The sequence below is a fragment of the Centruroides sculpturatus genome, unplaced genomic scaffold (genome assembly GCF_000671375.1).
Source record: "Centruroides sculpturatus isolate CEXI.00-Female unplaced genomic scaffold, Cexi_2.0 scaffold178, whole genome shotgun sequence".
In the NCBI taxonomy this organism is placed as follows: Eukaryota; Metazoa; Arthropoda; class Arachnida; order Scorpiones; family Buthidae; genus Centruroides; species Centruroides sculpturatus.
In genome coordinates this window covers 1-11,961 of record NW_019384433.1, presented here as the reverse complement: position 1 = coordinate 11,961, position 11,961 = coordinate 1, and the positions used below count along the sequence as shown (strand labels likewise).

Genomic DNA, 11,961 nt, shown 5'->3' with positions numbered 1-11,961 from the left:
GCTAATCCAAACAGGGCTTGGTCCCAATCAGTTTGGACTAGCGTGGCTCTACTGTAGTTAATCAAAGCCTCCTACTCCTAACATTTCCAAATCTGGTATTGTCTTTCACCTATCTAAGTCTGTTCTCAAAATTAAGGAAGGATGGACAAACAACAATGGAAATTTGTCTATAATTTTTTCAAATTGCAGCCCAAAAATACATTAACTTTTGAAAATTTAAATATATTATTTCTAAAAAATTAATCTTTTGAAATAATTTGTATTAATTTTGATTAGAATATTAACTGCTATTTTTTATTTATGTGAGATTGTGATTTACAGCTTTACTGTGAGATAATTCTGCAAAGAAAGGGCATGATTAAAAAATAACATCAAATGTCTTCTTGTGAGAAGGTAAATTGTCTACCTAACTTGGATGTGTCATTAAATCAAAGCTAGATTGGCCAAGATCTACAAAGCCAAAGTCTACAAAAGAAATAGACTATGATCCAAAGGGGGTTGAACCACTGAAGTTGAGGTTGAGGGGGTTGAGTCACTGAAGGATCTATCTGTGCACTACCAGAAAAGATGTATGATAAGAATTCTTCACAGTCAGAACTGAAGGAAAGGAATACAAAATATAAGATAACCTCAGACTCAGTCCAGCAGAAACCAAAAATCACTTTTTGAACATTTTCAGCCTACCCCAAATTGAAGGCTTTCTCAGGAACATTAGAATGAAATGTATGATAAACCAACACAGCCATAATTCAGTAAGAATTCTTCACAGTCAGAACTGGACAAAACGAATACAAAATGTAAGATCCACAAACCTCAGACATTTCATTCTAATGTTCTTGAGGAAGGCTTCAGAGTAGCTGACAACATTCAAAAAGTGATATTTGATTCATGTTAGATTGAATCTGAGGTTTGTGGATCTTATATTTTGGATATGTATGGGTTTATATCAGTTCAAAGTTCACAAAAAATGTCAGGAATCAAGATAACCAAGTGCCAAAAAACTAAACTGCCAGCAAAACTTGCTAAGGAACCAAACCACTCAAGAATAGAATCAAACTACCTTCAAACCAAAATAAGGACACAAATTCCAGTAATATATGATTGTAACTCTCTCTCTCTGCATGTAGAAATTGCAAAACAATGTAGTTTATCTGTTTTTACTTATTAAAATTAACTGTATGAAAAGTTTAATTTCACAAGAAAGTTTTCTGTATGTATCATTGCTTATTATTGTACGTAGTATTGCTCACTGTAGTTCAGAGATTGTAATAAATAAGTATACAATCTAAATTGAAATAAATAAATAAGCATTTTTTGGAAAATATACTTTATGAGCAGTGACTTTTGGATTTGAATATAATTTAATATATATATGAAAATTTAAATATATTATTTCAGAATATATATATATATATCAAAATAATATACAGGTAACCCCCATATAACACGGGAGTTACGTTCCAAAAAATTGCTGTGTCATACGAAACAAAGAACTAGTGCGAAAAGGGGGGTTAGGTTCCAAAAATTAAAAAACATGCTGTTAAATCCTTATTTAAATTGGATTTATTATTCACTTTTTTCACAGGTAAAATACTTATTTAAGTAAATATTTTACCAGAGGATAATTCATCCTATATGATGATCTCAGCATGAGCATCATCAACTGGTAACAGTTTTTGGGTGCGTTCGTTAATAGCTGTCGCTCTGCAACGGCAGTACGCTGCTGTTTGTAGGCATTTAGGAACAACGGTGAAAGAAAGATGGCGGCGCCTGCACTATCGATAGTATCGTGATGGAGGAATTTATAATTTTTAAATGAAGTTTTAGAGGCAAAGAAGGGTCCCAATTGTAAAATTTAACCATTAAATGGATTATTTGTTGAAAGAGCATTCAAAGTAGCCACGAAAAAATTAGAATGCTCGCGCGGAGTTACGCAGAGGTATAAAAGAACGCACTCTTTATTACATTTTATGTTGTACAAGGTTTTACCCAATTCCCAAACCTTGTTAGAGTGAACCCGTGCTATAGAAGTGCCGTGTTATACGGGGGTTACCTGTATACAGTAATACCTCGACTTACGCTACCCCGACTTACGCGAACCCGGAGTTACACGATTTTCAAATCTCGTGGATTTGTCTTTTGTTTGAGCGACACGCAGCTCTTGATTACTCACTCCCCCCACACTATTGTTCAGCTTACATGTTCGGATGTGTCGCGCGGAATCGACGCATAGTTACAATTTATTTTGTGTTATTTATTTCTGTGTTTTTTATATCTATGGAGACTTGAGAGACTCTATGTGGTGATTTCTTGTAACCGTGAATGAATCAAAAGACGTGATAAGATTAATGAGAACATTTATTAGCTTACATACATCTGAATTTGGATTTTACATAAATTGCGAAATTATACCCCGACTTATGCGAATTCAACTTACGCGGTTATCGCTTGGTCCCACCTATCACGTAAGTTCGGGGTATCACTGTATATATATATATTCTGAAATTAGTACTGTAATGTCTTGCCCCTGTACATCATACCTTTCCTTTAACAACAGACTCATGCTGGTCATCTATGTAACACCTTTCTGAAGAAAATTTTTGAATCGATATAACATAACTTCCAGTTTGTATCAGTTCTTATATACAGTAGAGTCCCGATAGTCTGAACACCACTAATCCGAACAAGTTTCAGTCAGTGGAGAGGAAATTTTTTAGCTCGCAAAATATACATTTTTCCGGTTGACTTCCACAACAAAAAAAATTGTATTTTATTGTAGTACTGTATTAATACTGTACAAAATTAATAAATCAGCATTTGACATGGCCTATTAAAACAGCAGATCTATACTGTACTTACATATAAAAACAGAAACAAAAGTCATTGATGATGTTGGATCCAGGGCTGTAGAGTTGGAGTCAGAAAAAATATGTCAACTCCGACATTTTAAATTTACTTTAGTTTTTTTATTTAAATGAAAGCGAATTTATTATATATTTATTAATTTTTAAAAAGTATTTTTGTATTTTGTTATAATTCATTTATTTTAAATGCAAAATACATCAATTTAATTTATTAAATACTGCATGTAGTATTCTTTGTAGTATTTGTCTTTAGTAGTTAAATTATTTTGACCCAATTGAATTTGAATATTTTTGAATCATTCCTTTTTTATCCTTGCTCTAAATAAATACTCTATTTTTCTGAATGAGCCAGACTAAATGATCAGAGTACATATTTTTCTTTTCTGAACAAGGAGCTGAAATAGCTAGCTAGATCACACACTTCTTAGTTGGACTAACTCTTATGGAAGAGTGAAATTGAAGTGCAAATGATGTTGAATATATGTAGATGTAGAATTTTATCACTTCCTTTCTCCCCTTATTAAATATTTGTTAAAAATTAATTTTTTTATACAAATAAATATTAATGTAAGTTAAATATTAAAAATACTAACTATAAAAGTAGTTGGGTAAATACCCCAGGCTCCTTTCAGAGTTCAGAGTAGGCCACCCCCTATGAGAGCCTCTGTCACCCATAAAATGACTTGGTATTTAAGTTTGCCTGAGTCAAGAATCGGAGTAGGCCTACTAAAATTATCAGGAGTCATTTCATCGTTAAAATTATTGAGTGTTTTTTACCAACTCTGCAGCCCTGGTTGGATCTATATAAACCAGACCTGTTTTACTGCTTGCTTTTGCATTATTTCAATTATTTGGCTAATCCAAACAGGGCTTGGTCCCAATCAGTTTGGACTAGCGTGGCTCTACTGTAGTTAATCAAAGCCTCCTACTCCTAACATTTCCAAATCTGGTATTGTCTTTCACCTATCTAAGTCTGTTCTCAAAATTAAGGAAGGATGGACAAACAACAATGGAAATTTGTCTATAATTTTTTCAAATTGCAGCCCAAAAATACATTAACTTTTGAAAATTTAAATATATTATTTCTAAAAAATTAATCTTTTGAAATAATTTGTATTAATTTTGATTAGAATATTAACTGCTATTTTTTATTTATGTGAGATTGTGATTTACAGCTTTACTGTGAGATAATTCTGCAAAGAAAGGGCATGATTAAAAAATAACATCAAATGTCTTCTTGTGAGAAGGTAAATTGTCTACCTAACTTGGATGTGTCATTAAATCAAAGCTAGATTGGCCAAGATCTACAAAGCCAAAGTCTACAAAAGAAATAGACTATGATCCAAAGGGGGTTGAACCACTGAAGTTGAGGTTGAGGGGGTTGAGTCACTGAAGGATCTATCTGTGCACTACCAGAAAAGATGTATGATAAGAATTCTTCACAGTCAGAACTGAAGGAAAGGAATACAAAATATAAGATAACCTCAGACTCAGTCCAGCAGAAACCAAAAATCACTTTTTGAACATTTTCAGCCTACCCCAAATTGAAGGCTTTCTCAGGAACATTAGAATGAAATGTATGATAAACCAACACAGCCATAATTCAGTAAGAATTCTTCACAGTCAGAACTGGACAAAACGAATACAAAATGTAAGATCCACAAACCTCAGACATTTCATTCTAATGTTCTTGAGGAAGGCTTCAGAGTAGCTGACAACATTCAAAAAGTGATATTTGATTCATGTTAGATTGAATCTGAGGTTTGTGGATCTTATATTTTGGATATGTATGGGTTTATATCAGTTCAAAGTTCACAAAAAATGTCAGGAATCAAGATAACCAAGTGCCAAAAAACTAAACTGCCAGCAAAACTTGCTAAGGAACCAAACCACTCAAGAATAGAATCAAACTACCTTCAAACCAAAATAAGGACACAAATTCCAGTAATATATGATTGTAACTCTCTCTCTCTGCATGTAGAAATTGCAAAACAATGTAGTTTATCTGTTTTTACTTATTAAAATTAACTGTATGAAAAGTTTAATTTCACAAGAAAGTTTTCTGTATGTATCATTGCTTATTATTGTACGTAGTATTGCTCACTGTAGTTCAGAGATTGTAATAAATAAGTATACAATCTAAATTGAAATAAATAAATAAGCATTTTTTGGAAAATATACTTTATGAGCAGTGACTTTTGGATTTGAAAAAAAAAACTCTTATTTTATTTATGTATAAAAAGCATTTAAAAATTAACACGGTGTTTATTTTCACATATGACATACAGTCATAGAAATTTTATCCATTAATTGTGAAGTCTGTTAAATTAAAGTTTTACTGTATTTCAATTAAAAACTTCATTATTCACTAATATTCAGGAAAAGCCTGAATTCAGAGAAAATAAAGTACACAAGCACACACACACACAATATATTAATTTACATTTAATTTATACAAACCTTTAATGTCTTTAGACATGTTCCAAGATATTTTTTTATATCATTATCTGAAGCAGGCAGAACTTTTAAAGAAAGATGAATTAAATGCTTGAAAGGATTTGTTTCTACAACTTCAAGATGAGCTGGATTTAAATCCAATATAGATTTACTTGGTAGGGTTAAATTCAAAAGAAATCTAGAAAATAAATTAATGTTTTATTCTTTTAACCTTCTAATCAAATAAATATTTTTTTAAGTATAACCATTCATCTAATGTAAAGATAGTAGTAAACATATTTTTGTTCAAAATATTTATTAATTTAAATACAAGCTTAATACAAACATTTTGGAATGACTTAAAAGTATTTTAAGATAAAACTGTAGTAAATTGGATACTGTAGACATTATTGAGCATATCACAAAAAAGTTATTGTTTACATCATTCTTATTACCAGGGCTGTTGAGAGCATCTATGGAGTCCAGGGGTACAGCAGCCACTTTGCCATTGTTTCTTGAATAAATGAAATATATAATGTTGTTTTTTATTAATAAAATACGTGTGCCGGGCTGTGAATGGCTCACATATTTGTAAAATCTAAGTGATTCGTAAAAATTGTAAAAATACACATTAAATTTATAATGCTAGATGATGATTAAAAGATTTCTATTTATTTCTCTAAATAAAACATAATTATATATATATATATATTGTATGGCAATAATCAAAAGCACAGATCAAGCCAAATTGTAGATGCTCAATAAATTAAGTTTATCATTTCTCATTCAATTTTTAAAAGAAGATTAAAAACAAAATGTATATAGAAACTTTTATCCTAAAATGTTTCATATTGAAAACATCTTATGACAAAAACTTTAAATGTATAGTTATTTATCTTTTCCTTATTTAAACATAAAACATTTTGTACTGTAAAATATATATAAAATGCAAATACTTTGTAATTCTGTATACACTGATAAATATTTTAGTAACAGGTATTTGTTTTGCTTTTTAAGGTACAACATTATTATTTCACTCATCACTAAAATCTTGTAATTTGGATATATGAATTTGAATATATNACTCAAATGACGAAGTCATCTCTGAAGTGAACGAGTATTTTGCACACCTTGACAAATCGACCTATTGTGATGGCATAAAAAAGCTAGAACATCGCTGGAATAAGTGCATTGCTAACAGAGGAGATTACGTTGAAAAATAAAAAAAGTTTTAACATTATTTTGTTTGTTTTTCTATGTGAGGCCGTGAACTTTCCGAACAGCCCTCGTAAATTAACATTAAACATATATTACTATAAGTTTTTATTTAAAGATTAGTTAAGTAAATAAATGTTAAAGTAATTACCATTTTTATCATTTGCACAAACCCCTAATAAAAAATGTGATATCAAGCCACCTCTTCTTCCTTCACCAAAATAGCCTCCTATAATCAGTAGATCTAATTCATCCGTAAGATTATTAACATATTCTGGTTTAACTTTAACCCATCCTCTTTTCCTACTATTTGGATAGTATACTGATGACATATCTTTAATCATAATTCCTTCCTCACGATTATCAATTGCTTCATTTAGAGCATCAACTACTTCTTTTCTGATAAATTATAAAATTAATTTATTAATTATAATATTAATAATATGTACCTTTGAAAGTCATCATCATTTAAAACAAGACTGTACAAGAAAAATGGATCACATTCATCTGTTAATCGAATAATAAGCTCCTGAAATAAAAAACTGGACATTAAAAAAATGCTTCCTATTTAAAATTAAAAATACAACAATTTTATATTCTACCTTTCTCAGTGCAGGAGTATTCACAATAGCATTTTCTACAGTAATAAACAGCCGAATTTTTCTGTAAATGTAATACTAAAATTATGTGATGTAGAAATAACTGATTCAGTATAAATACAAACAACACCAATACAATTTACATCTTATAAATCAGCAAACATTTTAACTCATATCGGTTAATTCTTTTGATCATATTCAATGATCATCTTTAAGCTGCTTAACAGTAATTGAGTGTTTTTAAATAAAACATAATGTCAAAAGTCAACCATACAAATTTTGAATAACATTTAAAATAAGCAGATGTACTTCAATTGGTGATATTAATTAACATAAAATAAAATAAAATGATAAAGACAAATAAATGAAATTACAATATAAATATGGTTGGGATCTGAAATCATGATCTCCACATTTAGGAGAGTTTAAAGTTTATAAACTTCCACTGTCATATAGACTTATAAATCTCCAGATCTTCCATATGTTTAAGGTTATATCTGTTTCACAAAGATATACAGTACAACCACGTTTAGCACTTAACATGTGTTCCTAGATGACAAAGTGCTAAATGAAACAGCATTAAACAAGGTTATTTTAACACATAATAAATAGGGAAAGGGGAAAACGTGACCAAAAATAAACTAATTTTACTATAATCTTAAGTTATTTTTATATTAATTTGCATAATAATATATGTTATATAACACACATACATATGCACACAGAAATATAAAGTTCATTTTTGTGATGAAGGTCCTGGCTCTTCTGAAATTCTGACTTTTTTGCAATGAAGTTGTCCATTGTCATCTGTTGCTTTCTTTTTCTTTCATTAAGTGAATATCAGTAGCAGGAGCATCCAAAATGCCTCGTATCGCTTTTGCACTCCTTTTGAAATCTGGCTCATTCGCTACAATTTGATCAATGATTTTGTTTAGTGTTAGCAAACTTTTACTAAGGAAATCTGTAGCAAGTTCTTTGTTTTCAGAATCACTATTTTCCAGTTCTACATGAATTCCTTGTTCTGTCAGTTCTTGAAGGTCATTGTTGGTAAGGCTTTTGCCAGAAACCTGCAGTAACTCCTCAATATCCTGCTCCTCTACATCTCCTAGTCCTGCTGTATCGATTAGGTTGACAATTTGGTCAACAATAGGCTCTTCTCATTGAGAATCCCTCGATATCTCCAGCCAAATCTTTTTCCACACTCCGTTCATGCATTTATCAGTTAATTCTTGCTAAGCGAAGTCGATATTGCCTATGGGATCAATAATGTTATATTTTTTCCAAAATTGCACCAAACAAACATAGATTTAGGGAGCGTACAGTGCTACAATAAAGTGACACCTTTTAATTGATTCATGTTTGGGAATAATCCTATTATATATGAATCAATAAAATGCCACGCTANGCTAGATGATGATTAAAAGATTTCTATTTATTTCTCTAAATAAAACATAATTATATATATATATATATTGTATGGCAATAATCAAAAGCACAGATCAAGCCAAATTGTAGATGCTCAATAAATTAAGTTTATCATTTCTCATTCAATTTTTAAAAGAAGATTAAAAACAAAATGTATATAGAAACTTTTATCCTAAAATGTTTCATATTGAAAACATCTTATGACGAAAACTTTAAATGTATAGTTATTTATCTTTTCCTTATTTAAACATAAAACATTTTGTACTGTAAAATATATATAAAATGCAAATACTTTGTAATTCTGTATACACTGATAAATATTTTAGTAACAGGTATTTGTTTTGCTTTTTAAGGTACAACATTATTATTTCACTCATCACTAAAATCTTGTAATTTGGATATATGAATTTGAATATATAAGAATGGTAAACGAATTTTTACCAACTAGATCTTCATCCAATAAGAGAAGGTCCTGTTAACTTTTTAAAAACTGTTAAAACGAAAGGAAAACTTATGAAATCATTCCATTTCATGACTTTGCAGAAAATGACTTTTGTCTGTTTGCTTTATGCATTTTATTACTTTGTATTTAAAACATTTAACAAATTTTAATTTTTAGCCGTTTCACTAATTCATTCAAAGATGTAAGATTTGAATAAAACAGAGTTGTTTATAGAAAATTATAACATATAAATCAATAATTTAAACATATAAATATTATTACCTAGGTACTTCGTTAAGTTCTTCCTTTTGACATAATTCTAAAAGATCAATGAATTTTTGTGGAAATGCAGGAAAATCAACTAGTAATCCCTGCTGATTTTTAAGACTAAATAAACAAGATTAATTATAATTAATAAATTATAGGTAATAATAAATAATTATGTATTTATCATCATCAAATAGAAATATTTTATAAGATTAATCATATGATAAGATGTGCATAACTCATTAAACAACATGAACTTTAAAATTTCACAATAAATATAAAAGCAAAACTTTACATATATTTTTACACTAATAAACTCAATAAATTAAAATCAATTATAAAATTAATTTATTAATTATAATATTAATAATATGTACCTTTGAAAGTCATCATCATTTAAAACAAGACTGTACAAGAAAAATGGATCACATTCATCTGTTAATCGAATAATAAGCTCCTGAAATAAAAAACTGGACATTAAAAAAATGCTTCCTATTTAAAATTAAAAATACAACAATTTTATATTCTACCTTTCTCAGTGCAGGAGTATTCACAATAGCATTTTCTACAGTAATAAACAGCCGAATTTTTCTGTAAATGTAATACTAAAATTATGTGATGTAGAAATAACTGATTCAGTATAAATACAAACAACACCAATACAATTTACATCTTATAAATCAGCAAACATTTTAACTCATATCGGTTAATTCTTTTGATCATATTCAATGATCATCTTTAAGCTGCTTAACAGTAATTGAGTGTTTTTAAATAAAACATAATGTCAAAAGTCAACCATACAAATTTTGAATAACATTTAAAATAAGCAGATGTACTTCAATTGGTGATATTAATTAACATAAAATAAAATAAAATGATAAAGACAAATAAATGAAATTACAATATAAATATGGTTGGGATCTGAAATCATGATCTCCACATTTAGGAGAGTTTAAAGTTTATAAACTTCCACTGTCATATAGACTTATAAATCTCCAGATCTTCCATATGTTTAAGGTTATATCTGTTTCACAAAGATATACAGTACAACCACGTTTAGCACTTAACATGTGTTCCTAGATGACAAAGTGCTAAATGAAACAACATTAAACAAGGTTATTTTAACACATAATAAATAGGGAAAGGGGAAAACGTGACCAAAAATAAACTAATTTTACTATAATCTTAAGTTATTTTTATATTAATTTGCATAATAATATATGTTATATAACACACATACATATGCACACAGAAATATAAAGTTCATTTTTGTGATGAAGGTCCTGGCTCTTCTGAAATTCTGACTTTTTTGCAATGAAGTTGTCCATTGTCATCTGTTGCTTTCTTTTTCTTTCATTAAGTGAATATCAGTAGCAGGAGCATCCAAAATGCCTCGTATCGCTTTTGCACTCCTTTTGAAATCTGGCTCATTCGCTACAATTTGATCAATGATTTTGTTTAGTGTTAGCAAACTTTTACTAAGGAAATCTGTAGCAAGTTCTTTGTTTTCAGAATCACTATTTTCCAGTTCTACATGAATTCCTTGTTCTGTCAGTTCTTGAAGGTCATTGTTGGTAAGGCTTTTGCCAGAAACCTGCAGTAACTCCTCAATATCCTGCTCCTCTACATCTCCTAGTCCTGCTGTATCGATTAGGTTGACAATTTGGTCAACAATAGGCTCTTCTCATTGAGAATCCCTCGATATCTCCAGCCAAATCTTTTTCCACACTCCGTTCATGCATTTATCAGTTAATTCTTGCTAAGCGAAGTCGATATTGCCTATGGGATCAATAATGTTATATTTTTTCCAAAATTGCACCAAACAAACATAGATTTAGGGAGCGTACAGTGCTACAATAAAGTGACACCTTTTAATTGATTCATGTTTGGGAATAATCCTATTATATATGAATCAATAAAATGCCACGCTAATTTGAATCAACATAAATTTTGAGCTTTTTTTAAAGCTTTGAACAGATCATATTATATCAAATCAGCGTTAATTGAGAAAGAGCTAAATGAAGTCTTACTGTATGTTATATTTGTTATATTATATATTATATTATGTATATTTGTTATATTATATATTATATTACAGTATGTATATATGTTATACGACTATGTTATTTTTTTTTAACATATTGTAAATTATTATGTGGTAAAGTAAGAAAACAAAATTTGTTACCTGCATAAAGAGCCATCCTTAATATTAATATTAAGAGACTTATTAAAAAGAATTTCAACTTCACTGCTGTTACATATCATTTTACTATATCAAAGTTCCATATTATTTTCTAAAAATAAATAAATAAATAAATAAAATTCATATTTAAAATTTTTTAAATAATTAGTAATATAATAGCAAAACAATATGCATATACATATGGAAAATATTTAATTACATTGAAAACCAACATTTAAATACGAGGGCTGTTCGGAAAGTTCACGGCCTTGCCTATATGCGGCACTGCGATCAATTTAATTTTTGGCAGGAATAATTCAGCCATCTTTGCTAAGGATACGATACCAATTTCCGCTTGATTTGTCATAAAGTTTTGACACGACAGCTTGGCAGATAGTCAGTGTACACATGCTTTGTCAAAAATGGAGAAGACAGAGACTCTTGCGGTCATAAAATACCTGATGAAAAAAGGGTTGACCCCATCTCAAATCAAAGCTGACATGGATGAAGTTTTGGGAGAGTCTGCTCCTT

At 29.5% G+C, this 11,961-nt stretch overlaps 1 protein-coding gene across 1 annotated transcript in view; it reads right to left on the bottom strand.

Annotated features, from left to right (window-relative positions):
• LOC111619800 (spindle assembly abnormal protein 6 homolog) overlaps positions 1–11,553 on the bottom strand; it is a 28,861-nt gene extending 17,308 nt beyond the window's left edge. The window contains exons 1-5 of the mRNA XM_023361616.1: positions 11,434–11,553; positions 9,779–9,839; positions 9,626–9,705; positions 9,264–9,368; positions 5,325–5,499 (exon numbers count right to left, since the gene is read on the bottom strand). Coding sequence (XP_023217384.1) covers positions 5,325–5,499; positions 9,264–9,368; positions 9,626–9,705; positions 9,779–9,839; positions 11,434–11,513 — 501 coding nt within the window. The 5' untranslated portion in view covers positions 11,514–11,553. The remainder of the gene's footprint in view (positions 1–5,324; positions 5,500–9,263; positions 9,369–9,625; positions 9,706–9,778; positions 9,840–11,433) is intronic.
• Between the last annotated feature and the right edge of the window lie 408 nt (positions 11,554–11,961).